Source organism: Hoplias malabaricus, chromosome 2 (genome assembly GCF_029633855.1).
Source record: "Hoplias malabaricus isolate fHopMal1 chromosome 2, fHopMal1.hap1, whole genome shotgun sequence".
In the NCBI taxonomy this organism is placed as follows: domain Eukaryota; kingdom Metazoa; phylum Chordata; class Actinopteri; order Characiformes; family Erythrinidae; genus Hoplias; species Hoplias malabaricus.
Genome location: NC_089801.1, coordinates 7,286,442 through 7,303,184, shown reverse-complemented (window position 1 = coordinate 7,303,184; position 16,743 = coordinate 7,286,442). Strand labels below are relative to the sequence as shown.

At 41.1% G+C, this 16,743-nt stretch overlaps 1 protein-coding gene across 1 annotated transcript in view; it reads left to right on the top strand.

Moving 5' to 3' along the window:
• The window catches only part of LOC136674221 (collagen alpha-1(XIX) chain-like), a 48,500-nt gene that overhangs the window by 18,145 nt on the left and 13,612 nt on the right, over positions 1 to 16,743 (top strand). Inside the window, exons 15-23 of the mRNA XM_066650120.1 lie at positions 977 to 1,021; positions 2,480 to 2,530; positions 3,581 to 3,625; positions 5,363 to 5,389; positions 8,497 to 8,550; positions 9,787 to 9,831; positions 10,766 to 10,810; positions 10,937 to 10,999; positions 12,194 to 12,229. Coding sequence (XP_066506217.1) covers positions 977 to 1,021; positions 2,480 to 2,530; positions 3,581 to 3,625; positions 5,363 to 5,389; positions 8,497 to 8,550; positions 9,787 to 9,831; positions 10,766 to 10,810; positions 10,937 to 10,999; positions 12,194 to 12,229 — 411 coding nt within the window. The remainder of the gene's footprint in view (positions 1 to 976; positions 1,022 to 2,479; positions 2,531 to 3,580; positions 3,626 to 5,362; positions 5,390 to 8,496; positions 8,551 to 9,786; positions 9,832 to 10,765; positions 10,811 to 10,936; positions 11,000 to 12,193; positions 12,230 to 16,743) is intronic.

Sequence of the window (16,743 nt, the reverse complement as noted above, 5' to 3'; positions counted from 1 at the left end):
AGCAGCGCTGCTGTGTCTGATCCACTCGTACCAGCACAACACACATTAACACATCATCACCTCGGCGGTGTCACTGCAGTGCTGAGAACGATCCACCACCCAAATCATTCCTGCTCTTGGGGGGTCCTGACCATTGAAGAACAGGGTGAAAGGGGGAAAATAAAGTATACAAAGCAACACATTGACTATATTCTGGAACTCAGAAAAAGCACAGTGAGTGTAGAAACGAGGAGGTGCTCGTAATGTTATGGTTTGTCGGTGTACCCTATATTTAATAAAGATTTCAAGGGAGTAAATAGAATTCCTGTCATTCTTATGACAAATGTTACTGTCACACAAAGACTAACTCTATATTTTGAGTTTATTTATCAGTTTTAGTTTCAGATGATTATGTTTGAGAAAATCTGTGAGCGTGCTGCACTGCACTGATTAAATACAATTACAGAACGTATTTCGCCTAATTCTTCATGTGGATGAGCAGTTTTAAAGCTGAGAAGTTGTCAGATTTATAGCATATTTTTGTATTCCAAACATCTCTCAAGCTCAATATTCACAGCTTGCCAATAAAACAGACACACAAATAATGATGTTCCTAGGAGTGAGTTGGAAATTGTACCCCTTGTGTATTGGATCAGCACTCACAGTGTGTAGATTCACGCTTGAAAGAGAAGAGAAGCATCTCCTAACAGCCACTGCCAGTCCACTGAGCCAGAGGTGCATTCAGCCTCCTTCCAAACTTCCAAAGCTATAGTGTGGAATCTCATTGGAATTCCGATGGTGCACTAACAGTGCTTGAGAACCTGATATTGTGTCTGCACGGCAATGCAACCGCATGCTGTATCTGAAATGAGGAGAGTGTGAAAAGGTCTGGTGATATTGCTGAATATGGATTGGAAAAAGGGGGAAAAGAGGCACATGTGTGTTGTGAGATTGTGGGGAATGATGCAATCTTTGTTCGTGTGTGTGTGTGTTGTAGGGCAGTGAGGGACCGCCCGGCAGACCTGGACTTCCTGGACCTCCTGTAAGTTTGACTGGAGTTTGTGAAATAAGCCTAGAGCCTAGACATCTCTTTGCCCCAGAACCGTTTTCTTTTATAAGGATCCTTAAGAGGGGGCTCTGTCCGGAAGCATCAGTGAACTGTTGAATATACTTCAATTTCTATTAGTTTATTCATTCATTCATTCATTATCTGTAAGCGCTTATCCAGTTCAGGGTCGCAGTGGGTCCAGAGCCTACCTGGAATCATTGGGCGCAAGGCGAGAATACACCCTGGAGGGGGCGCCAGTCCTTCACAGGGCAACACAGACACATTCACTCACACCTAGGGACACTTTTGAGTCTCACACAGCAGCTGATATTTTCTAATTGACGGTTGAGTTGTGTGTGCTGGTATAAATGCCTTCAAGAAGTAGCGTGTCATGCAGGAGTGTGTCTTATGTACCAAGGACAGAGACGAGGATGGGTAGGGAGGCAAAGAAACCTAAAAGGATCACAGTTAACCATTTGTGAAAGAGTTGTAGCATGTTAAAAAAAGTCTTTAAAACTATTATTAGATGTCACCTCCATGATGTCACCGAAGACCGCAGGACTCTAGGAAGAGAATACTTCAACATCTAGTTTAAAGTTTTCCCAACAAAGTGCAAGCTGATAATACAGCACCGTGAGACAGAACTGTGTCCTAACGTTTGGGAGATGTTTGCTTTAGACCAAGAAATGCCACCCAGCCATGATTGGTTGGCTTAAACTTTCAGCTGGAGTTGTCTGAGTTGTTCTTATGAGGCAAATACAGACATATATGCATAAGCTCCACAAATAGCATTTTAGCTCCCTTTGCAAGATTTATAATTCATCACACTTTATCTTCAACCTCAGTTCTATTCCCCTGTCCATATTCTCTATAACTTGCTTCCAGAAATGGAGCTATGGCTTGTTCACTCGACTGGAACCAAGTACTGAAAAAGAGCTTGTTTTCCCAAGTATAAGCTTGAGGTCTTATGCCAATTAAAAAGCTAGATTTGAATTCTACGTCATAGTCTGTGACTAAACATTGCACGTCATCCTTTTTTTTTTCATAGCCAGGAATCACCATCTTCAGACTCTTATGAACATTCACACAAAGTCAATATTCGCTCTTGTTTTCTCTCCAGATCAATATGTTGCTGTGTGATATTTTTCGTTTTTATTTTCCATTGCTACACCATTGAAATAATCTGACCTCATGTCCTGGAAGGAGTTAAGTCAATGGGCTTTTTAATCATTTTTCTTTCTCCCTCGTTTTCTTTTCCTTTAGATTATGTGACAGCTTGCGTTATTGATCTTGCTCAGCATGTCTTTAAGACATAACAGTGCAGTTCTGATATGAGTGTGTGGAGGGGTTTTTATAACAATCTCTCTATAAAGGACTTGAAGACAAGGCAATCTCATGGTACAATTGGACGAAAAAGAGGCAGTCAGCTAACTGTAATTATTGTATTTGCAGGGTGTTCCCTACGTGGAGGGGAATGGGATGAGCAGTCTGTACAAGCTCCAGGTAGATGCTTTTGCTTTATATTCTGTGGCAAGAAGAGATTGGAAAATATCGTTTACTAAAGTGCATTGGCTCAGTACGATGCATCAGGGGAGACATTTATAAAAACAGTGGGGCTTTTGTTTTTTGTTGTTTGTACAGGGATTTCTGATTATTGTGGATAAATGTGTATCCTCATCATCCCAACAACTCTGACCCACACTCCTTTATATACTCACAACATGTCAGAAATTAGCATTTTCTTTACTATGCCTGCAGAAGGTCATAGAACCTGAGCAAAGGACAGTTTAGAAGTTATCAATGACAGCTGTTTAAATAAGTGTTCAGTAGACCTGTTAGTTTTATACATATCTTAATTCTGACTTCTTGTACTGATGAATCCAGAAAGGTGGATTTAACTGACCAAATTAGAACAAGAGCTCGTTTAGTTTTTGCTAAATTGCCACCATGTTTATATTGTGTAGGACTTGGGAAGCGTTGGGATTTTGGTTTATTTATTTATTTATTTATTATTAAATAAGGAACTACCTTGGAACTCACTCGTATACATACTCACTGATTGAGTGAACTTCTCACATGATCAACTAAAAGGAACATTTCCACAAGAGCTGCATGTTAGAAATGAATGCAAATGTACACACGGTTTTAAAAAAGGAAGAAAAAAATGATACATTACTAGCAAATAATTGCTAATTCTAATTATAAATAATCTAATTAATTAATCTTAATACACTGGGCTCTCTGAATGATTTATTGCCTGAAAACGTTCTCAAAACGCTGTCAAATTGTTTCCTGACTTGAGTAGCTTTCGAGATGCAATGTTTCTGCACATGGCAGGTGTAAGCTTGTGTATAAATTGCCCCGTATTAAATGACACGGATAATTAAACGCAACAGTGCAAAATGTATAATTAATTTTTCAAATCATTATGTTCAGGATGAGTATTTCTCCAAGTGTCTAATCCAGCAATGTAAATGTGCTTCCCATACAGTGGATATGTTTTTATGTGTTTAATGTTTACCTAATGGTTAATACTGATATTCTGCTTTCCAGAATGGAGGAGCTACAATAGGCCAGCCAGGACCACCAGGGCCCCCGGTAGGTATTACAGAACACACTTTTAAAGTTCATTTAAAAGTAAAGGGCGACATGTTAAGGCATTCTGAAACTGTCTCTCATTTAAGAGGCTTCATAAGTACACAACCCAGGTGGTGGAGTATCTGCATGTGACAGAGAGCTAATTGAAATGCAGAGCTGTCCTAAACCCCGTCAACATGTCCAAGCCAATTAGCTTATCAAGGGAGTGACGCGATGGCTCATCTCTACCATCTGCAATGTGTTCTTACTTTCTTTACAAAGAGCAAGAGCTGTCTCTTAGCTGCAAACCGGGCCACACAGAAACCCACTCTATACACTTATCAGCTGGTCTCAAAGAAGACACTTCAATCTAACCTCTGCTGCAGTACGCTCAAAGACCTAAGGGTGTAGTTTTATAGCCTGTTATCACATGAACTCTTTAGAAGCTGGGTGCGACACATCTTTGACCTTAAAAAAAAAGTAATAACACATTACTTTGCACTAATACATCTAATTCATATGCAAGATATTGTTTACTAGCAATAATATACAAAACAATTATATCAATTATATATTATACAAACAATTATACAAATACATTCATTATCAGAGGGGAGAATTTGATTCATTTTTTACTCTAGAGACTACTGCATAACCCCTGTAGGATGCAAATAAATTTGTTTACTAAGTCTGATAGTGGGCGGCACGGTGGCGCAGCAGGTAGTGTAGTAGTCACACAGCTCCAGGGACCTGGAGGTCATGGGTTCGATTCCCGCTCCGGGTGACTGTCTGTAAGGAGTTGGAGTGTTCTCCCCGTGTCTGCGTGGGTTTCCTCCGGGTGACTGTCTGTGAGGAGTTGGAGTGTTCTCCCTGTGTCTGCGTGGGTTTCCTCCGGGTGCTCCAGTTTCCTCCCACAGTCCAAAAACACACGTTGGTAGGTGGATTGGCAACTCAAAAGTGTCCGTAGGTGTGAGTGAATGTGCGTGTGTGTGTCTGTGTTGCCCTGTGAAGGACTAGCGCCCCCTCCAGGGTGCGTCCAATGATTCCAGGTAGGCTCTGGACCCACCGCGACCCTGAATTGGATAAGCGGTTACAGATAATGAATGAATGAAAGTCTGACAGTGTATATTCTTTTTATTATTATGGCCGGAGTGTCCTTAGTAGAACAGAAAGCTAGTTGAGCTAGTTGTATGGCTGGTCTTTTATAAGTACTGGTGATACTCAGCATACACTCAATGAGGTAGCTAGCCAATGGGGTTTTTATTTGATTACTTGCTACTATCAAAGAAAATGGCATTTGCAGTTTAGTCAATTTGAGGTTGTGTCAAAATAACAATGCGAAAAGCCCTTTTAGACATTAAAAACCTAAACGGATATGTATGTATTAGACGTTTTAGAGTATGAGTGCACATGATTTATATATTAATATCTTTAATGTCTATACCAATGTGCACAGAACAACCTGGTCCTAGATCAGCAACCGTGTGTGTCACTGGATCAGTTTCTTGGAGTTGGAATCATCATTACCTAATCACATGATCGTTAAGTTACATTAGACCGCATATAGATAGTATACATACAAGGAGTGCTATGCTGTGTTCAAGCGACATCCATTTATATGTTAATAACCTAAGCCAGTGAAACATTTAAATATATTTACATAATTGCACTCTAATTTAAAAGGTGGAATATTCTGTGGGAGTTCTGAATCAGTGGAGATCTTTCCAGCAATAACACTGGACTTTTCTTTGATTTTAGGGGCCGAAGGGAGACGAAGGAAGAGTGGTAAGTTGGCAGCTTCTATTTGTGATTCATGCTGTGTTATCATTCTACATTCTTTTGCTGAGTATAGAGAATATAGAAAAAGAGAGTGGCCGTGTGTCTCTGGTGTTTTGGTCAGCCTCCATAAAGTCTTCCATGGCTCACTCTGAGTCAGTGACCACTATGTTGGAATTGTATCAGAGAGATTAAAATTGATGTGTGTACATTTCTGTCTAATAAGCAGTAGCAAGTAGTTGCCTGCTGTCCATAATTTAAAAACAGTAAGTTCCCCCCCCCCCCCCAAAAAAGGGGGGGATATATTCCGAATATATTTAAGAGTTTCTTTTCAGGCAGCAGCTAGGAGCAAGTAAATAAGATTTATATTTTAACAGACATACTACTTTCTTTCCTTGGGGTCTTTTTTTGTTGCAGCACAATTTCACACACTGTCTGTGCCTTCACATCTTGCAAAAATATCTGTGCTTGGCTCGTCTGATTTCAGAGACTAGTACCCCTTACAAAAATGATGGAAAAACAGCACTTTCAACCAGAATTTCTGACGTTTTATTCGATTAACAAATCACATACGTCACAAAACAACTATTTATTGCAGCTTCATGAAACATTCCACACAAAATTTGTTTTAATTTCCATCTTAAATGTTTATTACATTGTGATTCTGTTCCTGAAGAAAAGCTTTAACTCCATTTTCTCTGCGGCAATAGACATTATCATCTGAAAGATGAATTCTTCGTCGTCAAACCTATTTTCTGATGATTGAAAAATAGACGTAGAGAATTCCAGTGTACGCCTCCACTCCTCCTCCACTAAAGAGCGAGCAGGAGCCATGCAGAATCCCAAGTATTGCCATTCATTTTTCAGCCAGGGTACAATCTCGTGAACCCATTCGCTGACCATTTCCTGCAGGCTGACACAAATGCAGTCAAAATGAGACATCGAGCAACAATAGCAACAATGCATTTCTGGCAGTGGAAAATTCGCATTCCTAGTCCTCATGGGAGCAATTGTGATTTCCTTTTTTTCTCCCCATGTTCTGCTGCAGAGTGATTTTTCACCGGCATGCTAATTTGACATTTGAATAAATAGTCCCAGCAGCACCGGCGCTGAGCCACAATTGCCCCAATCCGTCTCACAGCTGATCCTCCTGCCTGGCTCACTCCCCTCCTGCCGGTGCTCCGTTATTCATGACAATCTACATGTGTGACAATTACCTTCGCCATACGTCTCTGTCTCATCTGTCATCCGCACTCTGCTATAAGGCCCTACCCAGGTCTCACTCTCTCCTGATGGAGCTCTGCTGTGGACCCCATTCTGAGACCTTACTGTCTGCAGGTAAAACTGCACCGTGAGGCCCTCCTGTTTGCACTAAGATGAATATTGGAATACACAGATACTGAAGATTAGCTGTTGTGAACTCATCCTGCGTTTCTTCTGAAATGAAGGGCGTTTCTGCTTTTCTATTATAAACATTTGCGTGAAGGTGTGATGGCATTTAGACATGAGACCTTCAGTCATGACATGTACTGTTGGTGGATGATTAGTTCTGAAAGCCTGCAACAACTCGTCCCAGAGGTAATGAATGGCGCTCCATCACTCGAGTGAATGCAGTTCCATTGTTCTATAGTTCAATGCTGTGGGGGGTGGCGTTTATATACCTCTAGCTGGTGCATGGCACTGGGTGTGGTGACCTTAAGCTCTGTACACGGCAGCTCCAGAGAATCCCATTTCATTATATGTGTTTGTGTGGAGATTAAACAAGCTTTGCGTGTGCACATCTGAACATCTCAGTCCACAGTAGGCAAACTTTGAAGCAGAGTAATGCAAAACAGTTTAAGAGGAACTTTAGGGCATGCATTGTATACACAATGTGTGCCTCAAATGGTGTGTAATATAATATCACCTGCATTCCTATAGCCACTGCTTTGAAAAAGACATGTCACATGTCATTGAATGAATTTCCTCAGTACTATGAATGAATAAACTACAATTAATCCAGAATATCTCTCAAAGGAAAACTTCTGGTTAATTCCCTCAGATATTTATTTTATCTGAGAAAATTAGCAAGCTATCAAAATATAAATCTTAACCAAAGCCAAGCTTGACATGGGGGGCTTGTTTGAATAATTGACGGTCCCCATTTGAAAAGGTGGGACTTGCCGCAGAGAAAGCAATCACAATGCACTCTATTCAATTCCAAGGTTCAAATTCTGTGTCAACAGACATCCTTGCCGAGCTCAAGCCTTCAGGTACTGAGACCACTGAACGTGATCAGGAGCCTTGGAAAATGTCGCGATACACAGCAGCAGTGCAGTCTCGCCTTGTGATTTATATGAAAATAAAAAGATGACAGACTTATTCACTACAGTGATATGATTTATTGTATAAATAAATTAATAAAGATTTGGTCTCATTTTGAAAAAAAGTGAAGAATTTTTCAGGTAAATATTTCAGCCTCTAATATATAACCCTTTTTTTTTTGGCCTAAGCAATGTGTCATTGCAGCAGAATGTGTGAATGGCTGGGGTATTACAGTCAGTTGTTCTTCTCTGCCAAAGAAATCGGATTCAAAGTGATTTGTTAATGGGAGGTCTGTGAGAACAATGGTGTGCAATAAGGAAATGCTTTGTCAAGGCACTAATTCTGCGGAGTTAACTGGGCGCAATTGTCAACAGTCTTCCTGGAGATTAACGGTTCATTCTTAACTGAAGTAATCTGCGGCATCCAGGCAGAATGCAATATGGTGTCACCATGATATTGAAATGTTTGCAGTATCATCTGCTTCAGTTTCTTTTGTTTTTCTTGTATTTTTTTATGGAGACAGTGTACATATGCCAAGCCATGATATGTGCCACTATGTGTGGAAATAATACATTTAAAAATAATTTTTAAAAACATCTTGGGGTTGATTGTTTGTCTTTATTATAAGTAGTGTTTATGTACTGCCCATTTTTTAATGGCTGACTAATACTTTTACATAACGCCTAACTCCCTCACATATGGTGAGTGATCCCTATGTCCCCCTGTTTCTCCTTCGGTGTCAGTGCATTTTGGCCCAATAAAAGCACAAACTTACTTATGTAATAAGGATACACTTTGCTTTTTTTATTCAGGGGGATCCAGGTCCAATGGGATTGCCTGGGCTTGAAGGACTGCCTGGTTCTAAGGTAAGTTTAAAAAAGAGACAATACTTTTCTCTATACATTGTCACATTATCTGGCCTGCCCTCAAATCCAATGTGCATCATAATAGGCATGATTGTATGTCATGGTTATTTTAATCTAGTGTAGTGTTGTTTAGGATGCAGTCGTGCCAACAAAGCACTTCAGCGGAATGAAAATCTGGTGTGAGACGAGGATTCAGGCCGAGTGTATGAGTGTGACAGAGAAGGATAGTGAGTGTTAGAGAAGTGAGTGAACATAGAGAGAAAGTGCTAGAGTGGGTGTAAGCTCCAGTTGTGTGATTAACCCTCGGGAGTGTGTGCAGAAAACCTGAGGCAGAGCACTGGAGTGTGACGCTGTCTGCCCTTCGTGACTGTGAGTGTAGAAGCCTCCGTGTAGCCACATCAAATACTTCCACTGAGCACTTGTGGGAATGCAGCTGTGCTGTGGCATATGGACAAACACACCCAGAGCCCTGTTTGTTTTTACATAATGTAACAACATGGGGTTATATGTTCCACGTGTAATAGAAGACAGAATAATGGGTATCCACTGCTGTTCACAGTAGACTGGGGTTTGATTCTTAGCTTGGGCAGAACCATAGTATGCCAGTAAAAGTCCTTGGGGAAGAATCATATCGCTGCATTAGCCACAATCTCTGTAACATGCTAGATATTTAAGTCTCACTGGAAAAGAGAATCTGCGACATGCCTCAGCTGTGTCTGATTACTTGGATCAGGTAGTAACCGAATCACAGACTGGTAACACGGCAAAATAATGAGACAGGGACTGTTCAAATTCAGTGATTTTTCTTTACAAAGAAGGTCCAGATTTGGCTTTCTGTGTGGTCCCCTGTGAAGACAAAACCTGGACAATATAAAGCCAATATTTGGTGCTGGCATAGACCTACTGGAGTACCTTGGACAGCAAACAAAACAAACAGATTGATCCTCAACCAAATCAAGACTCATACTAAAAGCCCAGAAAACAAAGCTTAGTCTTGGTCTCATCTTCCTCACAGAGGCAGCCATGTTTAAAACAGATTTATAAACAAACACTAATACATCCAGGTCTCTGTGTGTCAGTGTTATGACAGTTTCATACCTTAAAGTCATTGGATAAAATCACTGATTACCACTAAGTGTTGCTCATGACTAAAAGTGTCACTGTGTTGTATCGAGTTGTTGGGTTTTTATTTTTGGTGTGGGAGTTTTTAATGTTATTTTTGGTTATGTGTTTAAGGGAGACCCTGGCTTACCCGGTCCACCTGGAATTCAAGGCCCATCTGTAAGTATTTCTACTGGGTAATTACTTACTTACTGATGACAACTTCCACCACTGAATGAGATGTGAAATTTAATTACAGTCTGTGAGGAGTTAGTGCGTTCTCCCCGTGCCCACTTGGGTTTCCTCCGGGTGCTCCGGTCCAAAAAACACACGTTGGTAGGTGGATTGGTGACTCCAAAGTGTCCGTAGGTGTGAGTGAATGTGTCTGTGTTGCCCTGTGAAGGACTGGCGCCCCCTCCAGGGTGTATTCCCCGCCTTGCGCCCAATGATTCCAGGTAGGCTCTGGACCCACTGCTTATCCTAAACTGGATAAGCGGTTACAGATAATGAATGAATGAATGAATGTTACATGTGACACCACCATTCTATTTTGTTTTGGCTGTAAGCTTAAGTTACAGGATAGGACAGGTAAATTGACAATGCTGCAGCCAAATGGTGTAAAAATGTTTGTAGTTAACAAGATTCACAGTGATATGATGAAAAAAAATAAGTCAGAGTTGGTTGACATTACCGGATTAGACAGGACATGCTACATGTGTCTAATAATGAAAGTGAGCTATAAGTGTCCAGTAAACATAGTGTAATGGCTGCCATTTTGATTGAAATACACATTTAACTGCAGTAATAAAAGTTTTATATTGTGCCCAAAAGCTTCTATGACAATAGCAATGGCAGAAACATTTTTGATGTTACATAAATCCAGAAGAACAATTTAACCATTCATGTAGCCGTTTACGTATGAAAATGGTTCTGGAGGTTGCCTCCAGTCCTGTATATAACCATTCGCTTAACTAATGAACACTTGAAGACTTTTTGAAGGATGTGTGTTTGAATTTATTTGATTTGTGGATGGTCTAACTATTGAGTCTCATTCTTATTGTCATTTTTCATTCTCTCTCTCTCTCTCTTTCTCCAACTCTCTCTCTCCATGGAGGGAAAGCCTGGTGCACGTGGGGATCCAGGCATACCTGGAGAACCGGTGAGATTTATCACTTTGTCACTCCTTTGCAGCTGTCAATCATAGTGCAGATTTTTTTAAGCACTTTTTAGAAAGGGTGTGATGCCAGACTTAGCTTCTTTCTTCTTCTTCTCTTGTGTCTGCCAGGGCGAGCGAGGGCCTGTGGGAGAGACAGGCTTCCCCGGACCCGAGGGACCGCCCGGTGCCCCTGTAAGCAATCACACACTGTTCTGTTTTATATTGCTGCTCCCTGTAATCTCACTGCAGCGTTTCTCACTCCCAAAACCTTGGGACCTGTTCACTCATAATGCTCCTAACACACCCCTCTCACAAAAGGACCTGACAATTTGATTCAGGTGTGTTGAGACGTGCAGATCCTCTGGTGAGAAGCACTGCTCTGTAGAGCTCTAAAGTTGTGCATCATTCTGTAGTTGCCATCTTAACAATGTTAAAATCTCTAAGCAGAAAGATGACTGCTGTTTTAAAAAAAAAATAACCACCATTGTACACTCTGGTAAACAAAAACTTTCCAAACCTGTGACGTTTTGTCTTGTGTCTATTTTACCTTCAAACGTCACCAGATTCTCTGAACCACAAGGTTATTGAGCAGTCAAAATATGAATAATGCTTCATGCATTTGTATGATTACAGTTCAACACTGTTACACACAAACATCACCTACTTAAACTGTAGAGAATATTGACAAATATATCTACCACGTTTAACAAAGTTTTCTGCTTTGTGTGTTGTGGGTTTCCTAGTTTTCTGCTGTCAGTTTCAGTCTGCACTACTGCAATACTAGTGTGTATACAGCAAATGAAGCCCCCACTTTAGGAACCTCTGCCTTATATGATCAGGATACAACAGGATTCAGTCTATTTACCACTTACAAGTGTGCTCTTTCACTGCAGTTTTGTGAATTTGGATAAGCTTAATGACAAAGCTTAAACAATGACAAAATTGTATTTGTATGTTTTATCATATAACCCCAGTTTATAGTGAATGATTAATTTTTATTGAGTTTTCTTGTGCCTGAGAGAGGCCAGCACTTTTGTGTAGGTCATAAAGGAAGAGTCTACAACAGCAAAAGACTAGCAATCAGATCAGACTAACAATAAATGTGTTTATTGGCCCATTTCTAAAAATATTAATAGAAATTGACCACGTCGTAGAAACCAGGCTACCAGTGTGTGCTTAATTAAATCAACTATTAGTAGCCATGTGTATGAGGGAACATACATGAAGCTGGGTGACATTCTAAAAAAGAGTCAATTCTAACATGTCAAACAGTGTAGAGGGGTAACTGTTGCCATTTCATTTGCATATTCTTGGATTGACAATATTAATCGATTTCAAACAGTGATGAAATAATGACTGACTACAGTGTATTTTGTCCTCGTATAGGGGAAACCTGGAAAGGATGGAATTCCTGGATATGAGGTGAGTTATATTTTCAGGACCTCTGTGCTCTAGCTTTAAAACCCTTTGTTTATTTGCCCAAGAAAATCGTCATGCAGTGTGCGTGAGTATTGTACCCAGTTATTTTACAGATTTAACAAGCTATGAATTTGTCTCCCTTCTCTTTAATTTTATGGTTTTGGGAAGGATCAGGCGTGTTCAAATTTTATGCAGATTTATTTGTTTGGCCAATATGGATGAAGCACTTGTTATTCTGTGTCCTGCTTTTCACAGATCATTTGTAGTCATCATAAGCAATTATGTATCTCAACTACAGCCAATTTGATTTTGTCAACAATGCCAAGGTCCAATGTCATTCTTTTCAGAATGAATGGAGCCTACAAAGTTGATGCATTGACAAGTTCCTTGCATGATAATGACGGCCAGTAGCATCATGATGTGGCCAAAGCTGACTTTTGTGACATTAAATTTAATGGAGTGATAGTGCCATGGTTGTTATCACAAAAGGTATTTGGGCATTTGTGCCATACTTTAATATGTATGAAGTTCATAGTGTCACTTATTTTAACACAGAGCATTCCATGACTGTATGCATTCTATTAAAAGGCTGCTGGTGTGTTTCAGGGCGGCACGATGGTGCAGCAGGTAGTGTCGCAGTCACACAGCTCCAGGGGCCTGGAGGTTGTGGGTTCGATTCCCACTCCGGGAGACTGTCTGTGAGGAGTTGGTGTGTTCTCCCCGTGTCCGCGTGGGTTTCCTCAGGGTGCTCCGGTTTCCTCCCACAGTCCAAAAACACACGTTGGTAGGTGGATTGGCGACTCAAAAGTGTCCGTAGGTGTGTGTCTGTGTTGCCCTGTGAAGGACTGGCGCCCCCTCCAGGGTGTATTCTCGCTTTGCGCCCAATGATTCCAGGTAGGATCTAGACCCACCGCGACCCTAAATTGGATAAGCGTAACATATACTGAATGAATGAATGGTGTGTTTCAGATTGCAATCAGTTGAATGGGCATCAGCTTACTTGATCCCAGTTTAAATGTAGTTGTCCTATTTGTAATAATACAAAGATCACATATTGAGTAAAACCCATTTAATAGTACCATGGTCTATATGGTCCACATCTCTCTTTTTACCAATCCCCTTGTCAATACAAAAGGAGGAGTGAAGGACTAAAACGGAAATGTAAATAAATGTAAATAACCTTTTTACTGAAGGGAAAAGCCTAATGTAAGTGCACTGATGTGCTCCCAGTCCGAGGTTAAAGTGGTGCTGCTGCTTGGAAAGTGAGGCTGATATCACGGTTATCTAAAATATTGGCTGATTTTTGGAAAGAAATGTTCCTTTGGGATATTCTGGGATGTTTTTTTTTAATGTGTAGATACCCCCCTCTCCCTCTCTCTCACCCTCTCCATTTCCGCTCTTTTTTTTTCGGACGCACATGAAAGCATATCAGTTATTAGCCTTATACAGCTTTTAATGATAAGTTCTCCCCTTAATCATGCTGCTAATGCTCTCTGAAGGGGATGAAATGTTAGCCACAGAGGGCAATATTTAATGAATAATGCATTTTATCATTAATTAAATGTTCCTATGCAAAACAGGAAGTTTAAACCCACTCCGCAGATAAAATGTGATGTCCTCTGATGCTACTTTTTAGATGGAAAACAGATCTGTTCTAAAGCCCTGTGACACCTCTCTTGCCTTTTGCAGCACCTTACTGACTGGCTGACACATCAGAGAGTTCATAAGACACACACATATATATATAGAGAGAGATATAGATACAGCTTAGGGCTGTAAGTGATCCATTGAAATGTGGGATATTAAATGGCCATTCCTGTTTCCTGAAACACTGGAAAACTGTTTTTTGTTTGTGTCCTCTTTTTATCAGTAGCTTGGGAAACCAAGCTGTATACCTGTATATTTTCACAAATTCTTGCACAACCCTCCCTATTTTATCCGGGCTTTGGGACCGGCACTGCAACGCGATGCATTCCAGTGGCTAGGTACAGACACTCCACCTACCAACGTGTGTTTTTGGACTGTGGGAGGAAACCGGAGCACCCGGAGGAAACCCACGCAGACACAGAGAGAACACACCTCACTCCTCAGACAGTCACCCGAAGGAAACCCACACAGACACAGGGAGAACACACCACACTCCTCACAGAGAGTCACCCGGAGGAAACCCACACAGACACAGGGAGAACACACCACACTCCTCACAGACAGTCACCCGGAGAGAGACTCAAATCCACAACCTCCAAGTCACTGGAGCTGTGTGACTGCAACACTACCTGCTGCTCCACTGTGCCACCCATATTTTCACTTCTATAACGAGTCAAATGAATACTTTCAGCTTTGAGATGAATTAGTCAAATTGCTATATATATTATATTCACAGATTGGCTGCTCCCCACACAGTTGCATGGTTGTTCTTCTCTAAATCTCTGTACCAGTTTCACTTATGTGAATGTCTTCTGAAAAAGTAATAACATATATATGTATGTGTTAATTATATAACTACGTAACTGAAAGGTGGTCTCGGACTTTTGCGCAGTACTGTATTTTTATAGCTACTTCCTCCTAGTTTTTAGAGCACTTTGGAACCCTTAAAAGGCTAAGAACCCTGTCAAAATCAGCGTCATTATCTCAGATCGCAGCAGATCTCAGTCTTGCTGCAGTTTTCACAGAGAGATGTGTATGTATGAACGTTGTTAACTCTGCCATGCAGCATGAGAAGCAGCAGTGTTTTTATAAGCACACTGTATTTACATCTCCAAATCTTAATTAGATAAACTCAAGGAAAACATGTGGAGGGTGGGTCAGAGAGGGTCTGTGGGTGTCATGTTATTAGTAGAAACTCGACTGTAGGGGCGACTTGGCATTATTTTCATATCCATCCACGTCATCCTCCTCTCAAATGGCAGGACTCGCGGCACTTGTGGGGCTCAGGCGCTCTCATCAAGATATTTCTCTCTCTCTATTCTCTTTTCACCCTCCCAACCTCTCCACCACCACCACCCCCCACGTCTCTGTCTCTTCTCCCTGCGTTCAGCAGTGCAACAGTGCCATCTAGCAGGAGAGAAAATCCTTCCATCGGCTCTTTCACACTTTCCTCCTGGCTACGCTTTCATTGAAGGGCCAAAGAGAAGCACGATCCAGCGGGCACAATAATGGGTTTAAGCCTTTGCATTCAGGGGCTGGGGAATAGAGAGAGAGAGAGAGAGAGAGAGAGAGAGATGCATAGAAGCACAGAAGGGAGAGTGTTATGCCACAAAAGTCAGTGCACTTTGCAAAGCCACAGCAGGCCCCTTATTGTGTTTTTTTTTCTATGGCCGCTGTAATAGGGCAGAAGAATTTTGATGCCGATGAAGCTCCCAGAGGAAACGCTAGAAGTTTGACAGAAAAGAGAGAGAGAGAGAGAGACAGAGATGGTTTTTGAGTGCTGCACACTTTAAGTATCAGCAACAGGTGTTACTTTCTAGAAGGAATGTGCTGTGATGACTCTGGGGAGCCTTTGAATTCACAACATTCTGCTGCCGATTCTACACTAAACACCGTGCTTAAATAAAAATCATGAGGTTCTCAGCGTGATGCAATAGTATCAACATAGATGCTACCCCTGGTTCCCCAAATAACTTTTCAAATGTAATCAAATGTTAAATAAGTTTCCAACAGGCCTGAAATCTTTGATTTTCTCCCCATTTAAGTCATCATCAGTCCCATGCTCTACTTAGCGTTCCCATTGCAATGCTAGCACTCCTCTGGGAATATGAATGGGAATGGCATGTGCGATGTCTACAAAACTGGAAGTCACTAATGCCAACGTGTGTTGGAGAACTTGGCGATACGATTGGTGTAGTGTTGCTGATTCCACACGGCAGAATGAGGTTTGGTTCCTGAACTACATGCCATATTCACCTACATCTGATTGAAAAACTATATCGCTCTGGATACGATCATCTGCCAAATACAGTAAATGTAACTAAATCTGTAGGTGAGCTCTAGCTGCCTGTTCTGTTACGTCAGCTGACAGATGTGATGCAGAAAGTGAGGACCATCCTAGAGAGAAACTATAGTAAGACTACTTTTAGGTGAGTTGCATCCTTGGCCATGGACGGATGTGGCTCTGCTAACAATATTTATGAAATTGCACCACTTTTAGGAATCCCTAATAATGGAGTTGTTAAAACCGATCCAGACCCTCACGTCATAACCTACAGTGATCAACAAAAAGCTGATATTTCTAATGACAGCAGCTGACGTTGACCCAACACGTATTTCTAAAATGTAGACGGAAGCCAGTCTTCTGTCAGGTCTCTAACTGTCAGAAACTATTTCAAGCTCAAACTATGGGAGTGCTCTGCACCAATTTTTTCTTAGAACTGTGTGTCCACTTCAAGAACCATTTAGGAGCCTCTATTTTTAAGTGTGAAGGCCCATGCAAAAAAAGTTGTCAGCTCTACCCCTGGGAAAAAGAGAAGCAAAATGCAGCTTTAAAATCGGCCATACAATTTCACTCATCAAAATGTGAT